Here is a 16,623-nt window from a genome sequence, read left to right as displayed (position 1 = left end):
GAAAAGCAGCAGAAATCTGATTTGAGTCTCATCCCTATGGACTCCTGTGCTTTATAGGGTACGAGCACTTGAACTGAATCATTCCCATGGGGAAGGCATGTCCAATCCCACTCATAGGAATTAAGTTTCCCTCTCTCTCCCCCACAGATATATACCCATTTTACAGACATTGAAAGAAATTAGAATCTTTTAAGCATTCTCTCCCCTGCTATATTTGGTTTGTCAAAGTGTTAAAGATGGTGAGGTGAAAAGGACAGATGGACAGACTGACAAAGGGACTGCATAACACCTGTTTCATCAAAAATCAGGCTCTGAAATAGACATATGAGAAGAGGAAGGGCTTTGTTGTCACTGCCATCTCTCCAGAGAGGTGTCCTGCCCTCCCAGCAAGGTTTCAGGGTGCCAGAGTCAAACAATGGGACAGCAGTGGGTGGTACAGGGAGAAAAGAGCAGAAGAAGAGGAGTCAGTAGAGGTGGCCAAATGCTCACCACCAGAGCCTGCACCAGTTTTCAGACTCTTACCATCGGCAGCCCTGGGCTGGTCAGGGAGCTTGAGTTCCTAGAAAAGATTTACAAGAGTCAAACTGGGAGGAAAGAGCCCTTTCCAGAGCACTGATTTGCAGCTGTGGAGGAAGGCAGGCACCAGCAGCAGCACTCAGCCAGCCCACAGCCCCACAGGATGCTCAGCACCCATGGCCCAGCCTGGCCCAGCTCAGAGCAGGCTGCTGCACCAGTCCTGGGTCCTTCTGTGCAGACAGGTCTGGGTCTCCATCTGCTCTGGGGCCACTGCTCTCCCCAAGCCAGCTCGGTTGGCACCAGCAGCAAAGAAAAGCAGCCTGTCTCACCCTGAACATGCCAGGAATGACCCCACCACACAGAGCACAGAGCCCTGCCTTGAGCCACAGAAATTTTTCACCTCCTTTCTCTTTGCTCACCTTAACAGTCAGGAATAAAAACAGCATCTGGGCTATTGAAAGGCAACATCTAAATGTCTGCAGACTGCCTGAAACTGGGCCAGGGTCACCATTGCTAAGACACACTTAGCAGCCACATTCAGTACTTGAGTTTTGCTCTCAGTAGAGGAATTAGACAAGCCAGGTTCTATTTTTATAACATCTGTATAGGTAAGTGCTGCAGAGAACCTCTGGAAGGTCATCTCCACACTTGGCTGAGCTCAGGAAGGTCTTTGAGGGTCAGAGGCTCTCCTGAAAAGTTCACTTCCAGGGCTGAGCTGTCTCACACATGACTCACTCTGCTGAAGGCACTCCAGCCCACAGCACGGTCTTCTTGTGTTTGCTTCCATAACTCAGGAGCTGCCTCAGTTGGTTCTGGGCTGTTTTTGCCAGGGGCCAAAGCCTAGAAAGCAATCTCATTATTGAGATATGGGGCAGTGAGGTAAGAGCTGCAATCACTAAAGCTGAGAGGAAGGCACTGCACAGTGATGCTTGCAGGTCACTTGGTGAGGCTGGGACTCAAAGCTTACTTACTTGGACTAAACCACACCCAAATACAATACAATACCACATTCACTGGCAATGTGAGTGTGTGTGAACTCAGACACCATTTTTCCACTAAACTTATCTTCAAGGCTGCTCTCATGCCCACAGGGAGTTCTGCCTGTCTGTGAGGTGGCTGAGTGGAAGGATCAAGGCCTTTCACTGCTCTTGGCCTCTCCAGGTCCCACTCTGAGCAGAATGGGATCTGATCCATGTGGCATCCAGCCAGCAAAACGTAAGAAACTACCGAACAGCTGCTAAGAATTAGGGAAAACAAGCTCCCAATCCTCCTCCCAGCAAAGAGAAATGTCCTCACAATCAGGGCTAGAGGACATATCTCACAATTATTGCTCTCATTGTAGCAAAGCTGAGACCCTTTGCAGGTGGCTGCAGATGAGCTCCTGCCCTGCTCTGCAGTGGCCACCCTTGTGCACCTGATCCCACCCAACAGATGCTTCACACTCCTCTGTGCCTTCCCCACCCTCCACTAAAAGCAAATTTCCCCATCAGTTATCTTGACAGCAAATAGTTCATTCCTGGCACACTGAGTCTGGGGCCTTTAAGGAGTGTGTATCATCTTACTCATGGTAGTCTTGATTCTTTATGAAAATTCGTAAGAGAAATTCGAATTCCTGGTCCTCTGCTGCAGCAGGAACAACGGCGTATGTTCCTGGGCTCAGGATCAAGTAGCTGGTCACATCTCGAGTCTGGAGAAAGGTTTGCTTCAGAACTCTGGAGTTCTCCTGAAAGAAAAATACAGCTGGCTGTCTTCCTGTTAGGAGCCAAAGTAAATCAGACAGCACAGTCTCAGCAGCCTGCCATGCCCACACCTCTCTGAACACACACTGCATCTGTCACGCCTCCACCTCCCCCGTGGCCTGAAGAGCCCAGCCAGGGGACAGGCTTTTCCCAAGGACATATCAAAGGTGGTCAAAGGTGGAGAAACTGAAAGAAAGAGAAGCCAAAATGAACTTAAGGAGATTTGAAGAGAGCTTCAATTAACATTAAGCAGAGTTCACGGAGGAATCAAGGATGAATGCTATTACTAAAAATTTCCCTGAGATCTTCTGTGACTCAAAGAGGTTGGAGAGCCCTCTAAGTATGTCACCCAGATGACAATGCTTCAAGAATCCCAATCCAAACTAGCAAGTGTCACAAGAAAACTCAGTATTCTGATCTTTCGTCTGTTATTCCAGTATTTTTTTTGCTGAGATGAAACAAATATAATGCAACAGCTATTTACTATGATGACATGTAAAGATAGCATAATAAAAAACCCTTCCTTAACATATTCCCCAAAATATATCAGCGTGTATAAATTCCATTTAGAATGGTTATGCAGCGTGGCAGAGTTATTTATGAGCCATGCCTTTGGGAGACAATAACATAAAACTGCTATTTTGGAAGGGGAAAAAAAAAAAAGAGGATGACTAGTGTTACAGAGGGCTGGGAGGTACACAGACTGCCAAGTATTATGGGTCAGATCTTGAGCAGATAGAAATGGGCAGTGCTGCAAAGAAATAAATGGTGTAATACTTTTTTCCCCCCACTTCTGAGCCTTATTCCACATTCCTTCTGGTAAAAAAAGCAGAAGCAGATTAATATCTCAATGGAATCAAAACTGGTGTGAGATAAGAATCAGCCTCTATACATTTCTCAGCTCTATCACACAACATTAAACTTCCCTCACAGCCATGTATTAGTGTTCCACGTCTATATTTAATCAAAGGCTTCCTAGAGCTATCAGATACGTCCATTCTGCTTTGCATCCCTGCCTGCACTGCATTCTCCCCTCATCCTGCCAAGGGATAATGCTCCTTTTACTTCACAGCAACAATTTGATGCATCTCAAAAGGTACTGAACAACGGATGGTGCTGCTCATGAATCATAGCAGAGAAAGCAGACCTGGGGAGAAGAGTGAAGCCACATGAATCTTGCCAACTGCACCCTCCTTGTGCAAAGAAACCCCTTGTAAACTTTTACCCAAAGGCGTTCCGACTGCTCTCAGGCACTGAGGCTGAACACTGGGAAATAAACTGAGGGAATGGCACTCACACCCAGTCTGGTTTTAGCTCCTGGGCTTGGCTTTTGGTGCTACCAGGACAGGAACACCAGGCTGGCTGTGAGGAGCTGGTAGGACAGCTCTCACATTAAAATACTTCAGTGTGTCCATGAGGGAATGTTTTCTGTATAACCCTCTGTACGAATGTGCACCAATATCATTATATTGATAAAAGCTCTGGTGTGCCAGAGCAGCCTCACTGCTCCCTTGCCCTCCCTGCTGCCCAGGTGCTCCACAGTGATCCTGGTGCCTGCAGCAATGCTCTGTTCTGGCCCTGCCCTCCAGCTCTTGTGTAGGAGGTCACTCATAAGGCCAGAAACCCAAGTGACCTGAGCCCAAAGGGAGCCTGAGGCTGGCAGCCCACAGAGGCCATGCCATCTAGACTTGACAAACTCATTGAGGTTCATCCATCCTTGATCCATCTCATACAGGAGAGAGAAAATACACCTGAGCATCAACTGGAGGGGAAGAAAAATTTTAAATATAAAGCAAGAATAGAGAAAATCCATTTCCTAGTCTGCTTCCTGATTAAATAACCCGTTTTTGGAGGGAACCAAGACCTATATCATCACCTCCCAGTGAAGGCCACGCCTGTTCAAATGGGTAACTGATCACGGTGGATGTGTACCATGCAAGAGCACACAGAGACCTCCATGGCTGGTGACTTTTGGGGATGCTGGAAGGAACAATTCCCCTTTCACCAGGAGCAGCAGCTCTTTCTGAGTGGCACAGCTGGCCCAATGGAGTGCTGCAGGCTTGATACCTGCACAGGACAGAGGATATCCTCCCACAGGGATTGTGAGCTCTACTTGCTGGAGGGATGCCTTTTTAATGACATCTTTTATTTCTCAGACACACTTTTTTTTTTACGAGCTACAAAGCCATGCTCTTCCTTTATGAGGAGCTGTTAAACTTATGGCATCAATTATTTAAAGTCTGGGACGAGGGCAAACCTCTCCAGTAATGAGGAGAATGAGGAGAAATTAGGGTTATAGCAACCCCTGCTTCCTTTTTAGCCTTTGGGTTTGGAACAATAGCCTCCCACAGTCATCAGCCAACAACAAAAATACTTTGGGAAAGGCTAGCATCCATCCATACTGTGCTTTCAGTAAGCCTGGTAGTGCTCTGAGAAGAGCTTGAAAAGGCACCTCTCTGGACAGTCACCAAGAAAAAAACCCAGAGAAATTGTAGTGGAGGTCCCGGGTGTCTGAGTGGATTTCCCCTACACCGGTCTCGAGCTAAGGCTTTCATGTGTTTTGTAAATGTTTCTACACAGCTTTTCAGATAGAAAACAGGAGGATGAGTGAGACAGGTCCACTTTGGGGAACAAGAGACAATCTGCTTCCCTGCTATACCTGGAGTGCTGCTCGAGGGCTGTGGCTAGTGCTGGCTGTCATGCCTTGTGCCCAGCCAGCACGGCATGTCACCAGCACTGCTGGCACAAAGGACATTGCCCTGGCACATCTCCTAACACAGGGACTCCCTCAGTCTCCCAGGGCTATTCTGGGATGCTACAGAACTAAAAGTGCCACCTTTTCCTTAAGACATGAATAAAAGAAAGTCTGCTTAACTCTATTTTTACTCTGAGTTTCTACAATAGAAGGCACCCAGAAATTCACACCACATACTGACCTTTGGCCTTTTTGGCCTTTTTAACAGGCCAAAAAGCAATGCAGTCTTGCATTCCCCCATACAGGTAAAATAAACCACCCAGAGAACAACAGTGCCCACATGATGTCCGACTGTGCTTACCGTGGTGATGAAAAAGCCAATCCTCAGGTTTTTTTCATCCTGCACATGCTCAGCGTGTTTTTGCATGAGTGAAATTGCTACATTACAGGCTTTCGGGTTGTGATCAAGCACTTTGAAAAAATACCGAGGGTTTGTTGAAGCTGCACCTGCTGAGAAAGTGTTAATAGGTTAACAGTAGGCTCCGAGATGTTCCAGCAGTAGCCTGTTGTGTGAGATCTTGCTTGTGTTGACCCAGAGGAGCAGGCAGTCATTGCTCCAAGATCCTTTCATTACAAGAGAGCACCGTGGTCTCCACACTAGCACTAAGAGCTGAGGCATCTGGAGGTAAACTAATTGCACATTTATCATTTTAGAAATCTCTGGCAGAGTCACAGAAGTCGTGTGGATTTCTCAACCCCCCTACACCTGCTTCACCTACATGGCAACGTGGCACACTTTCCCAGCAGCAGAAAAGCAGTGGCTCTTAATCAGGCACCTGACCCAGAGGCTGAGCTGAAAAGGACTGTGGCTTTGAGGTGATAAACACATAGAAAAGGACAAAATGGAGCAAAGCTATCCTCTTCTTCCCTGCTGCTAATGCTTGTGATGGACAGACAGAATGTCGAGCACCAGAGGGAAATAGCTGCTTCTTGGCTTTGGTTAACAGGAAGCATTCCTGGTTTAAAAAAAAAAAAAAAAAAAAAAAAGGCAATGAACTACCCCAAGTAGGGAAAAAAGGACTGAGATGGCAGCAGAGTAGATTTAGAGCCAGATCCCTGTTTTGGGTGACCTTGAAAGTTGCAAATTTGAATGATTGTACTTGGACAAGGCCTTTACTAGAGGGCTGTTGGGAAACACAGCTCCAAGGAAAATGGCTTTGCCTGCACACTTTCAGTTCAGGGCTTTCTCTGGAGCTTGGCAACCCCCATTTTTCCATTTTCTAGCCCCTTGCCTACAAGACCCTTGCCCCTGCACCTCCCTGCTCAGTCCCAGTGACTGTGATGTGCAGCAGCACAGGCACTGCTTTGTTATCACACCTTGAGACCTGGCGATCAGGTCAGCAGCAGGAGCCTGAAATCTGTCAGCCAAAACCTGGTTGCTGCTAAGTCAAGGATTGCCATTTGAGGAAAAAAAAGAAGCCTCTTCACTGATCAGATACTACCATCCTAGATTAAAAACACAAAGCCCAAACACTGATGCAGCTTTTTAAAAAAAAAGTGAGATAAGATAAAAATGTAAAAATATACTACTACTGATTGGAGCTTACAATGCCAGAAGAGTTCTTGCACAGGCAGTAAAACCACTGGTCTTATCAGCCCAGAAAGACCTTTTTACCTTAAAAAATAGAGCTTTGTAGCACAATTTTTTTTCATTCCATATCCATTCCATTTCGGAGTGCTTTTTGCTCTTTAAAATCAACAGCCTATTTGCCAGACCAGACTTTCTGACGAGGTGCCCAGTAACACCTACTGCAAGTGGCTGAAAGAAGATATACAAGCTCATTTTGACTTAAGGAGTCCAGGGTTCCTAAATCACGAGTCTCCCGTTTAACTCAGCAGCCAGCGCTGTTGCTTTGTTTCTGCCTCTTTAGCTGACGAGTGCTGCACTGGGAAAAGGCAGGCATTAACACCTGGCAATCAATACTTGTGCAATTCGGCGCTCAGAGTGAATGTTTCACACCAGTGGAGGGGAAGAGACAGCCAGGAGAGCGCAGTGAGCATCGATTACCCTGGGAATAGCGGCTCCTCCTGGTGGGAAGGCCCGGGCTCCACAGGTTGGTGTAGCTGTTCAGGGACCACGTTGTTGTGCTGTGCTCATCTCCAAAGTCCAGGAATGTTGGGGTGTTGTTACATATGTAGAGCCATGAAAACTGCTCCTGGAAGTTCTTACAGGACATCCTGCAGAGAAGGAGGGAGATCTCATCGTTCAGTTTAAGACAGAAGGACATTGCCAGCAGGTCAGGGAGGGAATCCTGGCCCTCTGCCCAGCCCTGGTGAGGCTCATCTGCAGTGCTGTGTCCTGTTCTGGGCTCCTCAGTACGAGAGATGTGGAGCTGCTGGAGCAGGTCCAGTGGAGGGCTGCAAAGATGATCAAGGGCCGGAGCTTCTCCCTTCTGAGGGAGCTGGGCCTGTTCAGCCTTGAGAGGGAACCTCATCAGTGTCAGTGTCTGAAGGAAGGGTGTCAGAGGCTGGACCAAGCAGTAGGACAAGAGGGAATGGGCAGAAACTGAACCACAGGAAGTTCCACCTGAATATGAGGAAGAATTTCTTTACTGTGCAACTGACCACACACTGGAACACGTTGCCCAGGGAGGGCGTGGAGTCTCCCTCACCGGAGTATTCCACAACCATCTCATCACAATCCTGTGCCACGTGCTCTGGGATGACCCTGCTTGGGCAGGAGGCTGGACCAGGTGACCTGCTGTGGTGCCTGACCCACTCTGTGATTCTGTGGAGACACCAGTCAGGTATCCACATTCACCCCATGTCTTTAAAAAAGATTGCTGAGAGCACTGCAGGCACCTGCAGCTCTGCTGGCTGCTACCTTGCAGAAGAGCTCAGCTCTCAATGCATTTTGGGCTGCCCTAACAGCCCCTCATGGCCCAGGGTAAACCACAGGGCACGTTCAGGGGTATCTTGCTGGAGCCCTGCCATCTCCAGCACACCTCTGCCACTGTCCCTTGCCCTTGCACCTCCAGTGTCCTCTCCCACGCTCGTGCTTCACTCAAGCCCCACGTGTGTGTGTCAGACCCACCCGCTGCTGCCCTGCTTTCCTCAGAGCCCACAGGGCACCTGTGCACTTTCTGAATAATCAGTTTTTCTGAGGGACAGCCCACGCATGGCTAAGCTGTATCTGGGGGCAATCAGAGGCAGTGAAAAACCACAAGCACCTGCAGAGCAGTCAAGTGCACAAGCCCAGTGACCTGCTTAGCCAGCTGTCCTCTTCAAGCATCTGTCAGTCCAAGGTTCAAACTACACACTTTATGAGGAGAGGTGGTGTGACAAAATTACCAGGTCTCAGAGGGCTGGGTTTTTACTTCTCTCACTTTTCTTTTTTTTTTTTTTTTTTTTCTTTTTTTCATCAGCCTGTCACTTAATCTTGGCCAATTCTATTTTTTCAGATCTTGTTTCCACTGACACCACAGAGTCAGGACAATCTCCAATTTGCTGTTTGCACACAGCTAACACAAGGTGCCTTGAACCACCACCAAGAACAGAGTACTGCCAAAATTACTTTTCCCATAATGAAGGCAAATAGAAAACCTAGTAGACAAAGGATCAATAGGGAAATACCAGAATTCTCCATCATCCTTATTTCTGAGGAGGGCTTCTCTGTATTTAGGCTCAACACGGTCCCACTGAGGAGAGCTGCAAAAAAGAACAAATCAAAAAGATGTGTGGCACATTTTTTCATCTTTGGCTTATTCCTCTAAGCAGCCTGTCAGGCCACGAGGAATCAGGAGGGGTGAACAAACTGCACATTGGAAACAGGACTGTGGGTGATACCTTCATAGCCAAGGCCAACAAATGAAACTGTGCTTTGCTATGCCTGAGCTGCCCAGCCTGGGGTGGGGAATCCTTCCCACTGTCCTGGTCACCTGTCCCTGTGCTGGAGAGGTTAGTGAGGCACCAAGCCACAGCACTCTGAAGCACTGATATTCCACTGACACGTGGAGAGCACATTACCCAGTCACATGTGTTGTTTCCAAGCAGCATGTTTATAATTAAGTGATAATTGTACTTTCTGCAGAGTTTAAGACAAATAAACAGCACGTGAATCAATAATTTATTGATCTGTGCAGCTTACCTGCAACATGCTGCTGACATTTCAATTACACTTAGGATTGTAGTCCACCCTTCCAAAAGGATGGGAGGATGCTGCCTGAGCAGAGAGCTGTTATCCCAGCCCTAGACATGTCCACACAACCCACAACCCTTCCAGATGCAACACTCCAGCCTGACTTTTCTCAGCAGAGTGCTTGTGTGTGGTCCTAGCAACAGGGAGGGGTGGGACGCTATTAAACAACCCAAGAGTGACACAAGAACATCTCTCTAATCATGGAAACACTGATGCAATTCCAAAAGGAAAACTAAGATCTATTTATTTACAAAACACTGTTGCAGCCTATATCATTCCTTTCTTTAGGAAAGAGATGTTAGATTATCCACACAGGCAGCCAAGTGGTCCTTTCATGCCCAAAGCTGTATGAAGGATCCAAAAGATCAGTTCAAGCCATTCCCTGGCACTTTGCCTCTGGAATAACCAAGGACCCTTTCTGTCCCTCTGTGTTCAATGCTGCCCTGCTCCATGGACTCTAACCATCCTCTTCCCAGAGTCAGACTCATGGGAGCAGAAGAAAGAGGAGGAAGGTGGATGTGTGATTTCTGCAGGAGAATTCAATAGAAGCAGCCAGCCAGCATCTGAGGACGTGGTCAGAGCTTACTCCAGGAAATAAGAGCTCTTTCATCCATGACTTCTGTAGAATTATGCACTGGGTAAAATGCATACACACAGACAAGAAGGGACACCTGAGCCTAGCAAGGCTGCATTAGTTTCCCTGGATTGTCTTTCTGCAGGCAGTTGCTATGCAGATGGAAATAATGCTCATAATTAACTGTTTTGGAAATATCTGTTTTGTTAAAATGGGTGCAGGGCAGAGGTTCTTATAAAAGATTGATTCACTATGACATTAAAGCTTTAAGACCCTACTTATCACTCCAGGGCCCCTTCCACTCCCCATGGCCCCACGGATTCCAGATCCTGATGATATGTTTCCAGCCATTCTTGTAGGGGATCTGTAAAGAGGAGAGAAAACAAACTCAGTCACAGTTTTTCACAATTGTGATATTCAGTGAAGAGAAGGGTAATAAAATGGAACTTCCTCTACACCTTAGAGACCAGATTTAACCTCTGATCTCATTTTCCCAGCAGTGAAAAATCAGTGCCTTCTGCTACACTGCAAAGGAATGATGTGTGAGAGAAAACCGCGCCCATTTTGCTTTCCTGAGGATACTGAATAGCTGACACAGAGAGAGGCAGCAGCATTCCTGTCACACTGCATGAATCCAACAGCCTTGGGAAATTCCAGTGCCTAATTCTGCACATCTGATGCTGTGAGTCAGCAAAGGCAGGGACTTTGAGGAATGAGGTCAGCAGACTGCCTGGAGTGAAAGCCAACAGTGAGCACAGGGCACGGGTGATGAGCAGAACCTGTGGGACTGCATCTACACTGCTGTGGTTTCCAGCACCTGGGGTTTCTGGTGCTTTCCTCCTTTTGCTGCCACTGATCTAAGTCAGAAGCTATTAACTTTTGCCAGTGAAGCCAAAATGGTGGAAGTGGAAAGGAGAAGCAAACCTTTGTTTTCTGGCTCTCCTGATGCACACAGGCAGTGTTGGAAACAATACCATGGCAGCCTCTTCCCAGGCAAAGGCCCAGCCTGTAATCATTCCCCCTCAGGACAACCCCTTGGATGTCTTGGCACTTCATTAAGTGGGGCAAAGACTGTTTCTCCTCTCTCACACACCAGGAGCAGCAGGAGGCTGGAACAGCCTGCTTCTCCTCCAGCAGAATCAGGCACCCTTCTGCCCCTGCCCTGCAAAGAGACAGCTGGGGCCTTCTCTGGAGCTTGGCAACCCCATTCTTTCCATTTCGTAGCCCCTTGCCTCCAAAAAACAGCATGCTGGCTGTGATGATGGCACCAAGCATGCCATGGCACGAGAAAACCAACACAGAAAGGGGGATAAGGGAGAAAGTAGCTTAGGGAAAGCAACATCCCCTTTCCAAGGCACTTTTGGTTCCAAGATTCAAAGGTTTTGTAGCTGTCTTGCTTGACAGCATAGCTATTGTTTGGTTTCTTTCTTCACTGTTAACTCTCCCTGTGTGCACTACAGCTTACTGGGCTAAGCCATGTTCTGACTCCTGGCTGTAAAAAATCCTTAATTTCTTTTGATCCATGTGATAAATTGGCTCTCAGATCATCAATATTAATATTCAGCCAGGAGCAGTTCTCCATGAGTACAGCAGCTTTAAAAGATGGAGAAACGCTGTTCTTGAACCAGCGATTTACTTTTCACACAGTGATTTTTGGCAGCTTGTGATTGAGCTGAACAAATGTAGATTTGCATCATATGACAAATCCCACAATTTCAGCCAGTGCTTCTACTTGCATTTGAAACACAAAAGAACATTTTAAAAAAAGTCAGCATGGAACAAAAATCTCCAGAAATGTTGTATTTGACACACTGGTGTTGTTTTGTATTTGGGATGCACTGCTGAAGTGTCCCAAAACAACAGTAAACTTCAGTTGCATTTTCCATTAGAAAACAACATGGATTAGGATATCCTCCCTCTTTTTGATGCACCAGAGTCCTTCCATCTCTTGGAATTTGAACCATGTACTTTCAACAATCCCCCCTGAGTGTGGAGCTAATTCACATCTCTCTGACTGGAACAGAGCACTGTAGTGGATCATCAGTACAAGATGTGCAGGCAGGAACAAGTCCCTGACCTTACCTTCACAGCTCCTGTGACGGTGTAGGCATGGCCCTGTACAATGCCATTCCTCAGCTCTATGTTCCTCCTTGACTGCAGAAGGGAGAAAGCACAGCTTTTAGCTCCTGCCACCCCACAAAGACACAGCCACCAGCTCCCAGGACTGTCATTGCCACGGCGCTAAACAAAGCCTCGGGTCTGACCACAGCAGCTCCTCAGAGATACTCCACAGGAATGTGGCTGTTCCCACTGCAGCCACAAGTGAGCCAGGAAATTTAGCAAAATTGCAAAGTGTAGATCTGTAGATGTACAGATCTACACTTCTTTGCAAGTCCTTCCACGGTGAGAGCTGCTGCAACTGCAGAACGACCTGGACTGGGTGACTTGCAGTCACACTGGGGAATTCAGAATTTCCCTGCCCCTCACAGCCAGGTCAGCCACCTGAGCTGAGAGAACAGTCCTTGCCTTGTTTGCAGCAGCCAAGCTTCCTGTCCTGAGGAAGCAGGCACCACAGGACCGGTGTCACACACTTCACTGTCACATGTCACATGCTGTAGGGGAAGCCTCGGAGACATTTCATCGAAGGTGCTTGCTGAATATCACAAAGCCTTTTGCAACTGCCCGGCATTAATACCAGTAAGGCTGCAAGCCACAGTGAGAGAATTGAATCCTTTCACAGAAGAGAGGTGTGTTTTGGCCTTGCCAGAGTTGATCACAAAGTTAGGAAGCCAAAATCAGACCTGCTGGAAGAGGACACCACTCTACTGCAGTGGAATTAGCCAGGAGAGAAGCTACAGCCCCCTCTGGGACTGAGCAATCCATCTACGTCTGCCCAAATGCCTTTACAGTCCTTACCAAATAATCTTATCTACTTTCTGCTGCCAAGATGCCTTGGGGCATCCATAAACTGTAACTATTTTACAGAGTGATTATGGGTTTCCTTTTCCCCTCCAAAGAGCAGCCTTTGTGCAAACCCAGTGAGCCAAGAGAGGCAAGTGACCAGCCCTGTGACTCACCTGGACTGAGGTGCTGCACCCCATGAGACACCGAGATTTGTCAGCTGCTTTCAGGATCTCCTCCAGATCAGGAGGTGGATCCTTCAATGAAAACTGCACCTGGACTCCACCTGTGAAGTCTACTAAAGCATCTGAAAGGTAGCCTCCATTCAAGTTCTGGTAGGAGCCCTGCAGCCTATGGAAAAATGTTAAAATATATAAAAAAAAATGAAAAAAAGAGAGAGAAGTTAATTAGTCCTTACACTGTTTTCATAAACAATACACAGTGCTTGCTTTAAAAATGAACATGTGCATCGAGGTGGTGAGCACAGGGGAGCCCAGGGTGTGCAGACATTGTGGCCAGGTAATGAAAGGAAACGTGACTGAAATACTTGGCCAGACACAACACGTGCCGTGTGGAAGGAAGGAGACAAAGGGGGAGCTTTTTCTACACCTTCATCCCCATCTGAGGCAGCAGTCCAGAGCCATTCACAGACAGTGGAATATAATAAGTGCGTCTCATGCCAACACAGGCATTTTTGGGAGATGAGCTGCATCTCATCTTGAAGCATCCAGTTTCTTTTTTTCTGAGCAGGAAGGGAGCCAAGGATGACTAGTTCAAATGGATGTTTCAGGTCAAATGGAGCTGAACTGTTAGTTTCTACATCCTACTTATACAGGACTCTTCACAAAAATGGCCAGTATTCTTTTTGCAAATGAGAAAAAGGAAAAGAGAGGTGAAGGTATTTACCCATGCTTCCAGGGCAAGGCAGAAATGAGTTCTCAGCACTGTTCCCAGTTCACTCTGCTAGAGCACAATAATAGGATAATAATTTAATATTGCCAACACAGTCCTTGTTGTTTTTATCGTGTGGTTTTTATTGAGACAGCAAATAAGCTGGAACATGCTGTAGTTAGAGCAGGTAGAGCATGCTGTTAAACCCCACCATACACACTGTATTTAATGAATGTAATCAAATGAAGTCTGCAGCTAATTGTATTTTGAAGAGTTGTCCTTGTCCTACACTGATGAAAAGAATTTGTCTTGGGCATTGGGGAATAACTTCTCCAATGGGAATCTCATAAACAGCATTGCTTGCAACTTTAATTTAATAGAGGTTTGGTATGCATTGTAATTAAAATCTTATGCAGCAAATTGATACTGAATCCTGAGTCAACTTTTCTGAGATATCTCAGGGCAAAATGCATCCTCTTCCTGAGTCGCTCTCACGCTGCTTTAACATTTGCTTACTCCTGACCAAATCTGCCAAAATTATTATCTCTTTTCTTCATCTCCTCTTCACTGCAGTGCAAAAGCTACACCAGCCTCAGGTACCAAGTTCCAGCCCTTCATACCACCCCTAACACGGGACTTTTTCTTCAGCATTTTTAATAGTGAGAAATGGGCAAATGCTAAGGGACCACAATCTGATCCCTTCTCTCTCCAGAGGATTTAAAAAAAATATCTCTTTATTAGGCATTATTTACCCTGCATACTCTGGGGACCTCAGCTGAGAGTCAGAGCTCCCTGTGAAGTGAGAGCTGGTGAGAGAGTCCTGGGAGTGTGTGTGTTGTGCCTGGGCATGTTCTTCAGTCATGCTTCCTCTCATTGCCTGCTCCAAACACCCACATGATCTCTGATTAGTGACTGTAAACACAGGTAATCCGTGCTTGGACTCTGCAGTCTTAAACAGAGGACAGCACAGAAAGGAAAACAGAGACAAAGAAGTTTCCCTGAAAGCAGGAGGACATTCCAGGCCCCTTTGTGTCACCATTGCCCTGATCATTTTGCTTCTCAGGCATTAACATCCCAGAACTGAACTGGGTGGATTTAGGCTGCCTTTAGGGCTGGGCAGAGTTAGGTCTAACCCAAGGCCAACATCTCCAGTTTATGCTGGCCCCATGTGTGCTGCAGCCAACATAAGCAGAGAACCACATAGGCATCTGTCAGCCTGGACTCCTTCCTGTGTGCTTTTCTCAAGGCAGAGGGTGAAACCACCCACAGAAAGCATTCAGCACTGGGTGGAAGAACAGACCAGGTGTATTTACTTGGCATATGCTTTTTCCAGCAAGGATGGCCAGAATTCATTTGAAGTTCGGGGGTGTACAGAGAGGTATCTTCCATTTAGGAATGGCAGCCGGTCATCTATCACTACATCCACCCATTCTCCATATTGCCAGAACTGGAAATAAATAAAAAAAAAAAAATTTTAAAAAGAGAGAGAGAAAATAAAATAACAAGCCTCTTTTAAGTACTAATGTCAATGGAAAGAAAAATCCTCCTGAACTAGCACAGGAATTAATCTAAAGCATGGATATGTGCAAGTTCTCCCTGAACTGCCCCAGGCTAATGGTCCCCCTTGTTAAACAAGCCACCAGCTGGCTGGATTTCCCAGTGGCAGGGAAAGTCCTTGGGGAGTATAACCAGTCCTGCAATCAGTGGGAGGAGAGGTCCAACAAGGGGAGTATGCTAATGTTCTTGGGCAATAGCAAGATTTCAAGAAGATAAAGAATAATCAGCATTCCATGAGCCTCACTCCTCAGCCACACTTGGATTTTTTCCCCACAGCGCAGCTCTTGGCCAGAGAGGCTTTGTCAAGATCCAGCCTCTAAATTTCCTTTCCTCTGTGTTTCAATTAAGACTCTGACACGCTGTCATGGATGGAGACAGTGTAGTGACTAAAGACTGTTTTGAGGTGTTATCCATCTCCTTGATGGATGAGAAGGACACAGGCAGTCTCTCCAGCATGTGGACAGAGCAGGTGTTTCTCCAGCTGATCCAGCTGATGAAACTTTTCAAGGGAAAAGACAGGAATAGAGATCTGCGGGGATGAACTAAAGGAGCCATTTCCAGAGTCATTAGCAGATTAATGTAGCTTAGCATGATTCGAAATCATAAGAGGCCAAGCTCTTATTTGCAGTAATGCTAAGGACTCTAGTGGAAGTATGCCAGCAATAGATTTAGTCTAGCACGATTTTATTTCAACAGCTTTGGTCAATGAAAAACCCCAAAATGAGCTGTTCTGCTAGAAAAGCACAAGACCAGATCTGCCCAGCAGCAAAGCAGCTTACAGACTGCTCAGCTGAAAGCAGGTCTGATCCTACTCACATTTCTGCCTCTCCCAGGCCTCTCCCTTCCTACACTAGTGGTGGCAGGAGGCAGCAGGGTTGGAACCTCTAACTTGAGCTCCAGGAGAGATTTGCGGCTTCTGCTTGAATTTGGCTCAAGGAAAAGCCTTCCAGTGGCTGTTCTCTGCCTGAAGGAGGGACAGGCAAAAGGACTGTCCAAAAGGAGGTGTCCTTTCAGTCACCTAAGGAGCCCTTCTGGCACCAGCCAACACCCAGGAGCAGGTGTGAATGGAGAAGAGGCGTGACATCCAGCCATGCCTCCCCCAGTGCTTCATGTGCAATCACAACAGGTAAATAAGGAGAACATACAGGACTTGCTATGGGAATTAATGCAGTCCAAACCCACTCAGTGATGTTTTTCCAAAAGTCAAGCTCCTTGGCCATGTTTGGTAGGGAGCTCAAGCTTGGAGGCTGTCTGAATGTGTTTTTCTTCAGCTGGATAAGGACAGCTGCTTTGTCCTGACCGTCACAGACCTTCAGATGGTGGTCTCACCTGAGCTCACAAGGACAGGAAAAGCCAGAGTGGGAAAAAGAAACCTCATGGGAAATCCTAGAGTGCTCTGCAAGTACAAGAGTGGCACAGTAGAAGCCATTCTCCTGCTTTCAGAGGGGCTCACTTTTTGGCTTGAGTCTGGCTTCATGAAATTTCTTTATATCCCTTTATGGGATTTAAGTACTGCAGCTGTGAATGTGGTAGTAAATAAAACCAAGAATTG

General features: G+C 46.8%; 1 protein-coding gene across 1 annotated transcript in view; it reads right to left on the bottom strand.

Annotated features, from left to right (window-relative positions):
• The window catches only part of CAPN13 (calpain 13), a 48,534-nt gene that overhangs the window by 14,316 nt on the left and 17,595 nt on the right, over positions 1 to 16,623 (bottom strand). The window contains exons 6-14 of the mRNA XM_041474003.1: positions 14,828 to 14,961; positions 12,800 to 12,974; positions 11,805 to 11,876; positions 10,001 to 10,086; positions 8,584 to 8,658; positions 7,019 to 7,188; positions 5,312 to 5,457; positions 2,079 to 2,239; positions 523 to 559 (exon numbers count right to left, since the gene is read on the bottom strand). Coding sequence (XP_041329937.1) covers positions 523 to 559; positions 2,079 to 2,239; positions 5,312 to 5,457; positions 7,019 to 7,188; positions 8,584 to 8,658; positions 10,001 to 10,086; positions 11,805 to 11,876; positions 12,800 to 12,974; positions 14,828 to 14,961 — 1,056 coding nt within the window. The remainder of the gene's footprint in view (positions 1 to 522; positions 560 to 2,078; positions 2,240 to 5,311; positions 5,458 to 7,018; positions 7,189 to 8,583; positions 8,659 to 10,000; positions 10,087 to 11,804; positions 11,877 to 12,799; positions 12,975 to 14,827; positions 14,962 to 16,623) is intronic.

The sequence above is a fragment of the Pyrgilauda ruficollis genome, unplaced genomic scaffold (genome assembly GCF_017590135.1).
Source record: "Pyrgilauda ruficollis isolate IOZ18807 unplaced genomic scaffold, ASM1759013v1 scaffold31, whole genome shotgun sequence".
Taxonomy (NCBI): domain Eukaryota; kingdom Metazoa; phylum Chordata; class Aves; order Passeriformes; family Passeridae; genus Pyrgilauda; species Pyrgilauda ruficollis.
The sequence above is the reverse complement of the archived record's forward strand: the minus strand, read 5'-3'. Positions and strand labels throughout refer to the sequence as shown.